At 41.8% G+C, this 13580-nt stretch overlaps 2 protein-coding genes across 3 annotated transcripts in view; one reads left to right on the top strand and one right to left on the bottom strand.

Moving 5' to 3' along the window:
• The window catches only part of PHKA1 (phosphorylase kinase regulatory subunit alpha 1), a 295837-nt gene that overhangs the window by 234740 nt on the left and 47517 nt on the right, over positions 1-13580 (top strand). The gene's annotated exons all lie outside the window — the stretch shown is intronic.
• The window catches only part of LOC146036587 (regulator of cell cycle RGCC-like), a 33928-nt gene continuing 30032 nt past the window's right edge, over positions 9685-13580 (bottom strand). For both annotated transcript variants that reach the window (XM_083160538.1, XM_083160539.1), the window contains exon 5: positions 9685-10375. In XM_083160538.1, coding sequence (XP_083016664.1) covers positions 10368-10375 — 8 coding nt within the window. In that variant the 3' untranslated portion in view covers positions 9685-10367. The remainder of the gene's footprint in view (positions 10376-13580) is intronic.

Genomic DNA, 13580 nt, shown 5'->3' with positions numbered 1-13580 from the left:
CAGACATCGTGAGGATTCCCAGTTTTGCTACTTCTGTGGGACATCCAATTCGTATCCGGTAATGTGCACTTACTCGGTCTTCAATAAGTGACCCATATATATTACACAGACGTGTCCATTGAGGCGAGGACTTATTCACATCCTCCAATTTTATCTCTTTATTATTGGTTTTATTAATTCCAATTTACGTTTATTTCCCCACCTTACCCCTTTATTGTTCATTTGTATTATTGTATTATTTGCATGTACTTTTAACAGTAAAAATTGTTACATTTTTTACCAATTGGTACCATTCATTGTTTCAAGCGCTGCTCGACTCGCCTAGTGCGTGTCTCCCCCTTTTTTCCTTCTGTGTACTAGGCATCTGACACATTTTATTCCATATTCCTGATCCAAATTTTTTATTCACTAGTGTAGAAGACCCAGACTGATATCAGGACAAGACCATACATTGGCCCTTATTTGCTACCAATGTGCCTATACTGTATGTGTGCCTAAACTATGATACAGTGTACTGCTTCTTGGAATGACTATAAAGCTTTGTACACACTGGAGCAATCGGCATTTGCTTGCACTTTACTGACAATACCCCTTGAGTCCAGTACAAGTGATATTGATCATCACTGCAATTTTGCTAAAAAACAAAAATATCACATTCAAGAATGATCCTTGGTCACTCTAGATTGGGTCACTGTGTCCATGGATTCAACACTCATGGGTGCCGCCATGTTGCTTACATCTGCGTGACCAGTCATCAGCCATTCCGGTGATTGCAGCAGGCAATCCCTGCTTTCCAGCTAGTATGAAATGGGCAGTCCACGAAGTCTTAAGCTGCCAGGACAATGATCGAGTCGAGTTTGGTTCCAACTTTTACCCAGGCCCAGTTCAGTTCCAGTTATATTCAATTTCCTGTATAATAAATGTAATATATCATTTTCCAGTATATGCCTTTGGGCTGTCCATTGGTAGCTCCTAACTCCAGTAAGCAGTATTCTCTTCACCCTTTGTTCCATTGGCAATAGCTGGATTAAACCATCCAGCTTTACCAACGCCTGTCCAAGCCCAATCTAGAACTTGGATGTGACATTTTGCTCTGGCCTAATGGATCCAGAAAAACTTAAGGTTCAGACAGCAGGATGTCTACAAGACATTGTAGTGCACTTTAAACATTATGAGACCACCTAGAGTCAAGATATAAAGTGCCTGGAAGATTTTTCCACTAGTCTGGATATTATCCATATCGGTGGTTTTAGAGCTTCCAGTTCATCTTCAAAGAATACTCCAATATCATTCTTGGCTAATTCACCTGAATGTCAGTTTCAGTTCCCATCCAGCTCTAAACCTCATCCTCCGTTTCCTATTACTCTGAAACAAGAACATTTACAAATTCTTATTGGTATCTTTGGGGTACTTACTGTGTATAGCCCACAATATTTTAGGGAATCCACAAGCACCACGTGGTCATGAACCCAATTCTCACTCACTTAATGCTAACCTAAATGTAGTATATGTCATTCCCATCAAGCGCAGACATTTGCTCAGCGGTTGGGGGCGGGCATTTGCTTGCCCTGCAGGTAGCATTTACCTGCCCGCTAAGTAGCAAAAGAATGCTGCATAGTAAGAAGGTCTGAATCAATGTTTTCTATGAGTTTGCGGCTATACCTAGTAGTGGTAGCTCACACCCTCTGTGCTCCGTGTCCCGGGGATGACTACCCATAGAGGTTAGCGTGTAAACAGTGTCCGCTTATACTACAAAGGCTGCTCTATACGACGCTTTATTGTTTGGAGCTATACATTTTACGGGGCTCTAATACGGACTGTTCCCTGCTGGGAGTAGATACAGCACCTGGAGCCTGACAACTGCTCATCTGTGATTTTCCGGCTATTCCGAACTGGACGCATAAGATAACAAGTGCCTACTTTTATTGGCATTGTTGGCCATTTCAGACTGGTGAGATAAATTTATACCATGAGCTATAGGTTTACCCTCATCTATAATTGATTCACCGTCCACCTTTTTTAAAATTATTTTTTATTATTTTTGTTACAGCAAATTAAAATTGCTAATATCTCTACATGCTACTCAGGTACATTGGCAGTATACATATTAATTAAAGGAAAAAATATATATATAATATATAATCGGGCGCAGATGGTTAATTAAATAATTTATACAAAAGAAACAAAGTATTAAATGGCAGCTCCCAGTGGATTCCCACAGGGGGACCCAATAGATCAAAATATGGGGGATATAATTATTCAAATCAAATAATTGTAGAGAGCGCACTGAATTAAGCACAAATATTTATAAAAAAATCAATTTATGTAAAAGGCTTATATCGCAATCACAATTATTTAATATAACAATAAAATCAATACAACATAATATATAAAAATGAATATAAGTAAAACCACTTGGGCAGTCACTGACACCCCACACAATGCTGTAATGAATAAATGTCCGGTGCTCTTACCCACTAAAGTAATGTCCAGTAGCGGGGAACTTGTACATCAAATTGAAATGGTATGTCCGTGAAAACAAGAGTCCATCCAGTAGGTTTATTGGCAATGGTGATACATGAATGAATAAGGGGGAAATCGGGGAAACTGTGTAAAGATGAATGGTGACTCGCAAACCAACCTCAGTTGTGGAGATAGATGACTCTGTGCTACAACCGGCAGATGATGGAAATAAGCCGGGAGCATTCCACGATGAACAGCGGCGCGGCTAGGTGCTATGTTGGAAATGCCGTCTCATCTACCGCCGTGACGCTCTGGGAGGGAGCCAATGGTGGGAGTGACGAGGTACCTGCCGCACTCTGTGTTGGGGTCTGGAGCGAGTCACACTTGTCGGGGGGGGGGCTGTTGATGGTATAGTTCGGTCCGGGTTCGCCGCAGGTCACCCTTCCGCTCACAGGTAACAGCACCGAGGGAGAGAGATGAAGCTGATGATTTGAGGCAAAGTGGTGGATATGAGTGAGTGCCGGGTGGTCCTCCCGGACTTAACGCGTTTCTCCGTCATGGGATCAGACAGTTCCCTCAGAAGATATGGGAGGGTGACTGACTGTCCATTTTTAAATGTGAACCAGCCAATCAAAATGGCCATACTTTGATTGCAGTCCACCTGTACACACAGCACACCTTTAATTAGGGTAGGAGCCCAGTTTGTGACTAGAAATATCCTTATAGGAAAGTCCATTATTTCACTTTGTTTCTTGCTATCAACAAACATAGCATTACATTGTAATTATGTGGCATATTTAAAGGTTGCAATATATTTATTGCTTTGATCATTTATTTAGTTTTCTATTCTTTAATTACTAATTTATCAACTTCATATATTTCTACCAATTCACATCAATAGAATGTAGAGCCCGTGGCTCGGAGGTAAAGACACAGACTCCCAACTGGGTGTGCTGTGAGCACAGGTGGACTGCAATCAAAGTATGGCCATTTTGATTGGCTGATTCACATTTAAAAATGGACAGTCACCCTCCCATATCTTCTGAGGAAACCATCTGATCCCACGACGGAGAAACGCGTTAAGTCCGGGAGGACCACCCGGCACTCACTCATATCTACCACTTTGCCTCAAATCATCAGCTTTCATCTCTCTCCCTCGGGGCTGTTACCTGTGAGCAGAAGGGTGACCTGCGGCGAACCCGGACCGAACTATACCATCAATGAGACGGCATTTCCAATATAGCACCTAGCCGCTGTTCATCGTGGAATGCTCCCGGCTTATTTCCATCATCTGCCGTTTGTAGCAAAGAGTCATCTATCTCCACAAGTGAGGTTGGTTTGCGAGTCACCATTCATCTATACACAGTTTCCCCTATTTCCCCCTTATTCATTCATATATCACCATTGCCAATAAACCTACTGGATGGACTCTTGTTTTCACGGACATACCATTTCAATTTGATGTACAAGTTCCCCGCTACTGGACATTACATCTTCCTTTAGTGGGTAAGAGCACCGAACATTTATTCATTACAGCATTGTGTGGGGTGTCAGTGACTGCCCAAGTGGTTTTACTTATATTCATTTTTATATATTATGTTGTATGGATTTTATTGTTATTTTAAATAATTGTGATTGTGATATAAGCCTTTTACATCAATTGATTTTTTAAATAAATATTTGTGCTTAATTCAGTGCGCTCTCTACAATTATTTGATTTGAATAATTATATCCCCATACATATTAATTAGTATAGCTTCATTAAATATTTAAGACATTGTGAATATGTTGTTTTGACATAACCCTGAGAGGTTGGTTGTATATATTTTTATTGTGATATAAATATTTGATCACGTGTATTATGGATTTTTAAGTATCACTTGGTTCATGTTGGTTTGATTTATTCATGGAGGCTTGCAACCTCCTCTTTAGTGGTTGCTGATATATGTAACAGTTGCTAGAACACCATTCGCCCCAGTGTCTTAGACTTTTCTGTATCACACCTGAACCAGACTGATAAAATAGTCCTTGATTAAGTGGCTCCAGCTACTCATCACACTTCTTGTAGGCCTAGATGGCAACTGTGGTACTCTAAATTAACAAGACACATACAAAAACTCTCAGGAAAAAGTTGAACGTAAATGGAGCAAATCTTGTAATCCAGTGGACTTCCTCACATATAAGACTTTCGCTGTGCCCTGGACCCTGCCAAAAAAACATTTCCAAACTGTCATCTCTGCTCAAGCTTCTATCCCCAAGTGACTCTTTAATACATTTAAATCATTTTTCAACCCTCCCTCACTCAAGACACCAGCCACTATTAATGCACAAGATCTTACTTCCTACTTCAGACATGATTGATAAACTCTGAGATTAAATAGTATGCTCCTCCAGTGAATGGTGAACTATTCTACATTGAATTCTAAAATGGTTGAATGGCTAAGATCTTGGTTGCAGGACAGAAAACAGAGTTGTAGTAAACGTAGTACAGTCAAAGGAGGGAAAGGTTTACACCGTGGAGTACCCCAGGGATCTGTACTTGGACCAGTGCATTTTAATATCTTTATTGGTTATATTGCAAATGGATTGAGGGTAAAATGTTGCTTGTTGCTTTTTTTGCAGATGACACAAAGGTATGCAACAGGGTAGACATGCCAGGAGGGGTAAAACAAATGATTGATGATCTAGGTAGCTTAAAGGAATGGTCAAGGGCATGGCAACTAAAGTTTAATGGCAAAAAATGTAAAATCACGCACTTGGATCTCAAAAATCCAAAGACTATGGGTGAAATTTAATAGGATTAGAGAATAAGAAAGTGAGAAACTTGGTAAGAAAACTCAAGGTTTTTTTTAAGCGGCAATCATTTACACTACAATATCAAACTGGTTTTGCAATGTAAATGATTGCCGCTTTAAAAAAAACTAGAGATTTTTTACCAAATCTCTCACTTTCTGAATCTCTCATCCTATTTAGCTGCACTCCCATAAAATTCACTTGGAACCTGCAGGCCCCCTTGTCCTACAGTAGTAACATAAAATAAGACACTGGTATACCATCCCATTACATAGACATATGGTACTGCACACACCATTCTTGTATCCTCTGAGGTCATACATTCTCCTCTTATTCGTTATTTATTTGTCTTGCCCTCATTGCAGATCTGAGAGTTGAACATATGAACTTTTGCAACCTGAATGTATATAGTAATATAGCTACAACCCAAGCCCAGTCTGCAATGATTGCTATCCTAAAGACATAACAGGACTACCTCAGACAATGTGTGGAAGTAACAGTAATAGGGAGACAGGAAGGTGAGATGCATTCCGCTATGCTTTTGTCATTGTCTATTTCCTTTTGGATTTGTTATACAGCATTTAGACTAGTTTTTTTTATTATGTCAATTCATATACAATATGGCAAAGACTTCCTCTTATTCAAACAATAGAAGTTTATTGTACTTAACATTGTCACGGAATACCCTCACTGAGCATCATCGAACTTCCGGGTAGGTAAAATGCTCAGGATGCCATAGTATCAAGGGAGAAGTAATTCAGCAGTACAATATTCATCAGTAGAGACAGGATTATATGCAACATAAAAAGCTTGAAATATGCATGAAAAATACTTAAAATATGCATGAAAAGTGTTAAAATATGCTACATTCAATGATAAAAACAGTAATTTTTAACTTATTTATTTAAAAATCAGCATACAATTAGTTGCAAATAAACCTAAAAAATAGTCCCACAGCATCTGCAGATGTCTAGTGCTGTACACAGAATTTTTTTTTTCTTCCTGGCTGCTACAGCAGACTGCAGTGTCCTAGGCATCATCTACATGGACCCTCATCTCCAGTGCCGATGGATCAAATGTCAGTATAGCGTGTGAGGGTGGCGCAGTGGAAGGCTTCCTCCCTGCGCTGCATACTCACTGTGACATGGCATTTCCTCCGCGCCGCGTGATGTCACAACCCTTTCGCCTGCCTCCTCTGCTGCAGAAGTCTGTATCTTGGTATAATGTCCCAGGGCAGGGGCAGGCAAAGGTTCAGGAGCTTTGTAATGGCATCCGCCCGACTGACTTTTATCAACATGTATGGGCAGCCTAGAGCAGTGTCAGACATAGTGTACATCCAAGGTTCCCCACACTGCGCACATATTGCCCCAGCCTGCACACTCTACCACTACCTGACCAGCAGCAGCAGGGCAAAGCAGTGCTGTTTTGCGGGTGGGAAGAGGGCGGGCCTAAAATATGCACCATCACTAGATTTTAGGTAAGATATGCAATAACCGATGAGAATGGGAAAAATATGCAAATGCATATAATCCTGTATTCATCAGTAAGAGAGAGCTGGGGAATATGTGTGGTAATCATTGGGATAATCCATTTAGTTTCATTACAAACAGATGGAGGGGGAACCAAAAAATTATATACTGCGGGTGCAGTGGCAAACGCAGAAGTTTTATAGGGGGTTTCTAAATACCACCTGTAGTTGATGAACTACACATCCCAGCATGCCCTGCTCCAGTCTTACTATTTATTCATGCTAAAACTGATGCAGGGCATGTTAGGAGGTGTAGTTCAACAAACAGCTGGATAGTCAAGGTTAGTCATCACTGGCATAGGCGAAACATGACTAAAAACCGTCTGAAAACTGCTTCAATTGAATAGTAAAGTCCACTTTTAGGGCTAGCTGGAAAAAAAAGGACTTAATTGAATACCTCCCATAGTAGTAAGAAGAAACTAGATTTCATATGATGTTAAACTCAAAAATAAAATAATTTGTTTAACGCCAATTTTGGATGTCACAGAGTTGGACTTCTTACTTAGATATATGTAGTAGACATGTACTTGTGTAGGAATGACAAAGGAATTGAGTCAATGATACATTTTGTCACAAAACAGAAGCTTATGGCAATTTTTCAGGATATAAAATTATTATTGTCACTACATGGATCATGGATCAAGGCCCTAAAGTGAATGGCAGTTTACTGCCACAGGAAAGCATAGGGATGCTCTGATTGGTCACAGTATTTGAAGGGCCGTGCTCTGAACAATCAATGTTTTCCTATGACAGTGACCGACAGTGAACTGGCATTTGCTACGAGACCTTGTTAGGGTTAGCATTGTGTCGACAAGAGCTGTTCCTGCCTTCATGGACTGAAAAAGACAATTTCTATATGGCTATAACTACGCAATAAAGTGCTGAATAAGGGCATGTAAAGTAGTGTTTAGTTAGTACAGTATGGTTTTTCGTGGTGTTTGTCGTGTTTATTTTGTTACAGGTATGCTTAAAGGCTCAGTAAACCCTTGATGCCAAGGCATACTAGCTCTTGTTCCAAAGTGCCAGCTTACAGTGGCAGCCATTCAAATTGGACATGTCAGGTCTAGCTGGGAATAATTTAAGAGAAAATGGTTTTGCCCAGGTTTTCCTTCGGATATGCTGTTGTACTAAAATTATTCCACCTAGATATGGCCAATCCTGGGATCGAGATCAGCGGTATCCCGTGATTTGGTCCCAAAAAGTCCGGGCAGTGTCTAATGCCGGGCAGCGTCTGAGCACCCACTCAGACGCTGTCCGGCTGTTCTCGACAATGGCGTGTGGCCTGCGCAGCGTGACAGTAAGAGGTCATACTGCGCAGGCCACATTGCTTACTCTGCTGCCATCCTGTTCCTGTGCCCACCCACTCTGCCACTGGTCAGTCGTGCCGCCGTCCGGCCGCCCCTTCTCCTGCTGCTGACAGTGCCATGTGCCTGGAGGCACCATGCACCTCTGCACGCACTGCTATTTGCTACACTCCCGGCCGCCCATGTGCCAATCTAAGTAAATGTGCGGGTCAGTCGGTGTGGGGGTGGGTACAGGGACACGCCTGCTAACTATGGATGCCAAACCCAGGAGTCCCAGGATTGAGCATTTTTCAATCCTGGATCTCGGGATTGAAAAATCCCAGGAGTGAAGGAAAAAACTCATGGAAAATCCAAATACCTAGCAAAGGTTCTAGGCACACAATATATGAGCTCAGGGGTACATGCCAGCATTTTACACAGGTGCAGCATGGGAAGCGGTCATCTATTAGAATGAACTTAGGTCTACAGTCATTAGGTCGACCCCACTAGATCGACTGGCAGGAAGGTCGACATGGGCCAAGGTCGACATGACTTAAGGTCGAATTTGCATAAAGGTCGACATGAGGAAGGTCGACTGGTCATAATGTCGACATGGGTTTTTCACTGATTTTTGAGCCGACATGTGCCGACAGGCGGTATTTCATGCCCTACCATCCACTAGGGCGTGGAGGAGGTTATTAAAGCTGTGGCGAGCGAAGCGAGCCACCGTGCCCGAAGCATTGCGAGCGATGCGAGGGTCCGATTCTCATTGCCAACTGTGTTCATGTCGTCTGTGTCGACATTTGAGTAAAAAAACAGTGAAAAACCCATGTCGACCCTATGACCAGTCGACCTTCCTCATGTCGACCTTTATGCAAATTCGACCTTAAGTCATGTCGACCTTGGCCCATGTCGACCTTCCTGCCAGTCGACCTAGTGGGGTCGACCTAATGACAGTAGACCTAAGTGTGGTCTGACAGATGTACCGATTCCGTGCAGCATATACTGCTGAAGATTCATTGAGTTTTGATGAGAAATGCTCAGAACAGAGTTTTGGCTATAAAAATGATTAGAATAATACAAATAAGATTATATATATATATATATATATATATATATATATATATATATATATATATATATATATATATATATATATATACATATATATTCTTTGTATTTTTGACAGTTTATAAACTCAAAACTCCAGCATATACCTGAGCGATTTTGGGTGAAATTGCAAGCTATTCTTTTCTGTCCTCATTTTGACTAGAAATCGCTGGTTGCTGGTGCACTGTGCATTAGCGACCTGCAATTTTTAGCAGCGACCAGCGACCAATCTCCTACAGATTTATCTCCCACAACACAAAAACACACTGGCTCAGCGACCATTTAGCCAGCGATAATGGCTTAAATCGCCCCGTGATGCAAGTTTCAGTAGTGGGATTGATGGTGGCATAGAAGGACTCACTGCTAGTTATTATAGCCGCACAGAGCTACACTGATGCCAATAGATGCTCTTTTGGCTTTTCACAATGTTTCCTCATTACAAGTGAAATATGTAACCCCAGATTTTGAGGAGACATTTTGTGACCTATATTGACCACACATCCTATGCAAATTGCAAATATGTTTTAATAGTTTGACATACTACAGGTGCTTGTTAGACACTATACATATATGTTTAACATATACAAAGATTAGTTAAAACTGTGATACTAGTGGGGGTGGGGGGCATATTATACATTATAGTGAACATGGAAATATAAATGTAGGAACAGAGATAAATAATTCTAAACCAAGGGTGCCTACTTTTAAAGTAGCCCGGAGTGGAGACTGTCAGCAGCACTTCAGAGGGCAGGGCCTGATCTAGATGTCATCAAGCCCCACAGGACTCCAAATCCAGCAATTTGCGGGTGTTCAAAGAGGGGGCTAAATTATGCGATTTGTATCTTTAACCCCGCCCCCTCCCAGAAAAGCCACGAATCATGGGAAATTACACTGCTGCGGGGGAGATGTGGCAGAGGGGGGTCACAAGATTCCAGAAGGGGGGCCGGGAGGGGGACACGATTTTTGGGAGCCTCCCTGGCATTTTTTAAAGAAAATCTATGATTTATATATAAAAAATATATATAAATTTTTCATCCCATTTATGATACAGTATATACACACTTGAGCATTTTTGCTGCTTTAAATCCTTTATAAAGATGTTCAGGTTCATTTTCATACATAAGTACAATTGCCAGTTGTCATGTTAATGATTGTGATTTTTTTTACGATCATGCTGACAACTTCTTCTTTCAGAAATCTGTGTTGGAGAAATGAGAAGGAAATTGTAATTCTATTTTTAGAAGGGAAAAGCCAACATTAAGAGGGTGTTTGCTTAGATCATTTCCATGACACCACCCCAAATATTTTTGGAGTTGCTACATACTGATAAGTATATTTAATATAAATAATGTCATTTTCATACTATCAGAAACACTAATAGAAAATTCTAATTATATTTGAGAAAGGGAACATATTTTTACATAGGGAACCCTATTCAAATATTTCCTTGACTGGTCAAATATATTAAAATCCCTCTGAGCAACAATAGTATGACAATATGGGGGTATTTCGCATGCTATCTACAACCGACCAGAAACTACTTCTCTTTTTTTTAGCGCCTTCTAGAAGATAATAGATAGTATCTGATTGGTTGCCCATAGCAACATCCCATGTGAAATACAACTCACATCTTAGTAAATTTCCCCCTATGTGTGAGTAGAGACACAGAAGCACTGTACACTGCGATGACATCACTGCACTGAAATCCACAGGTTTATTATTTTGATCTCTACTTAAAACCTTGTGACTAAAAGACTGAGGACACAGGGTCACCCCATGCAATAAATGTAGTCTTCAGGTACATAGAGTGCAGTAAAATTAAATGCCCTATTAATCATTTTCAGGTTTAAGAATGGAATAGACCAGTGGTTCCCAAACTGTGTGCCTAGGCACCCTGGGGTGCCTCAGGACACTTGTAGGGGTGCCTTGGGTTGGTGGACCAGGATCAATTCATATTATTTATGGTCAATGTACCAGGCAAAACCAGTGCTTGTGAAGTTGTGGCTGCCAATCATAATATATGTGAACAAACAGAAGCAGATCCTTTCCCTCACCAGATAACTGTGACATACTGTATAAACACAATGCACTTCATTTCATTTTTTTTCCGAATTTCTCGATAAGAAGCATTTGGCCTAGGGGTGCCTTGAAAATATTTTGATACTCTAGGGTGCCGTGATTCAAAAAAGTTTTGGAACCCCTGGAATAGACAATTCATCATCTGTGACCTCAATTAACACCTTTTACAGTGTGTTAAGGAAACTTCTAGTATAGATGTTTCCCCTCTAGGGACATCCTGATAAATATGCCTCCTCTATCCCCAACTGAGTTCTCTACTTCAATATTTGAAGTATATCTACAAGTATAATTAAACAATGTTTGTGTGTGTGTGGATGTTCCACAACTCTCGAATGCTTTAACTAACCGTCTTCAAACTTTACACACTACCATATCATCTTAAGGGATGAAGTTTGAAGATGGGTTTAAACGGACGAGCCCTTAAGGGTGCTGTCATAAGGGTCCATGCTATCTCTGTTGTTTTCCTGCATTGTGATATGTCTTTGGAAAGTTTATGACTTCCTGAATACAGCACAATAAACAGACTCCCTTAAGTGGACCCCCTAAAGCCCTATAAGGGTCTATTCAATGAAAAACATTTTCATTCTAAAAATGTTTTGTCAAACTGAAATTAATACGCAACTCATCGGCAGAGTGGTCTGTGAATCGAACACTGTAGATATCGTTGTGAAATCCATGTGAGATCAATTCCTAGTCAGTTATTTTTTCTCTTGATTGTTTGCTTAATCATCAAGGGTTTTCTGGATCTTCTGTACCTGCTGCAGCAGCTCCTGCCCTGCTGTGGTTGGGTAAATTAGGTGGATAGTTGGAGACTAGCTCTGGCTGCTGCAGCAGCTTCTGCCCTTCTGTGGATACCCTTTATATTCTTGGTCCAGCCATCAGTGTCTTGATGACCCCTCTTGATGAAGGTGCTAACCGCACCGACTAGCTCTGGCTGCTGCAGCAGCTTCTGCCCTGCTGTGGATACCCTTTATATTCTTGGTCCAGCTATCAGTGTCTTGATGACCCCTCTTGATGAAGGTGCTAACCGCACCGACTAGCTCTGGCTGCTGCAGCAGCTTCTGCCCTGCTGTGGATACCCTTTATATTCTTGGTCCAGCCATCAGTGTCTTGATGACCCCTTTTGATGAAAGTGCTAACCGCACCGAAACGGCCATCGAGGAGACGTGTAACGTATATAGAATGTATCTGCCTGTTGGGTGTCTATTGCTGCTTTTATGAATACTTGAGCATGGACAAGTTCTAATAAATGTGCATGGAAAAGCTGTAATTCTGAATTTTTGTGACTGGTGCCGGTCTTCCTGTTGCCCATGTGGATCACAAGCAGGAATGTATATATATATATATATATATATATATATATATATATATATATATACACAAGGAGAAAGAAGGAGCGCACAACAGAGCCAACTGTTAAGATTTTACTAAAAAATCTGTATCAAAGCTCATACATCACAATAAACATAGCCAGCATGAGAAGAATAATCACTGACAGTTTATGCACGCTACGGGTACGGGATCTGGGGACTCCAGGTACTCCGTCCAATATATGCAGCGGCAGCGGCGTTCTCTTAGTGAGGAACACGTGTGGCACGGGATCTGGGGACTCCAGCAACTTACGACCAGGATGGACAAGCGGTGACAGCGTACTCGACACACCACGCTGAGGGTACGGGACCTGGGGACTCCAGTCACTCTAACCCAGATGGACCAGCGGCGGCGGCGGCGGCGTTCTCAGCATGGCAAAGTAACAGACAAGCAGGAATCAGCACAGGAGTTCTGATACGTCAGGAGGACACGCCCCATAGCGTTTCGTCGTGGGACTTCGTCAGTCCCACGACGAAACGTGTTGGGGCGTGTCCTCCTGACGTATCAGAACACCTGTGCTGATTCCTGCTTGTCTGTTACTTTGCCGTGCTGAGAACGCTGCCGCCACCGCCGCTGGTCCATCTGGGTCGGAGTGACTGGAGTCCCCAGGTCCCGTACCCTCAGCGTGGTGTGTCGAGTACGCTGTCACCGCTTGTCCATCCTGGTCGGAGGTTGCTGGAGTCCCCAGATCCCATGCCACACGTGTTCCTCACTAAGAGAACGCCGCTGCATATCTTGGACGGAGTACCTGGAGTCCCCAGATCCCGTACCCGTAGCGTGCATAAACTGTTGGTGATTATTCTTCTCATGCTGACTATGTTTATTGTGATGTATGAGCTTTGATACAGATTTTTTAGTAAAATCTTAACAGTTGGCTCTGTTGTGCGCTCCTTCTTTCTCCTTGTATACTCTCACTGTTTCTTAGGCCTGACTAGCCCCATCTGAAGTGAGCT

The sequence above is a fragment of the Crinia signifera genome, chromosome 9 (genome assembly GCF_055691185.1).
Source record: "Crinia signifera chromosome 9, ASM5569118v1, whole genome shotgun sequence".
Lineage (NCBI taxonomy): Eukaryota > Metazoa > Chordata > Amphibia > Anura > Myobatrachidae > Crinia > Crinia signifera.
Note: the sequence above shows the minus strand (reverse complement) of the source record. Positions and strands in the feature narration are given on the sequence as shown.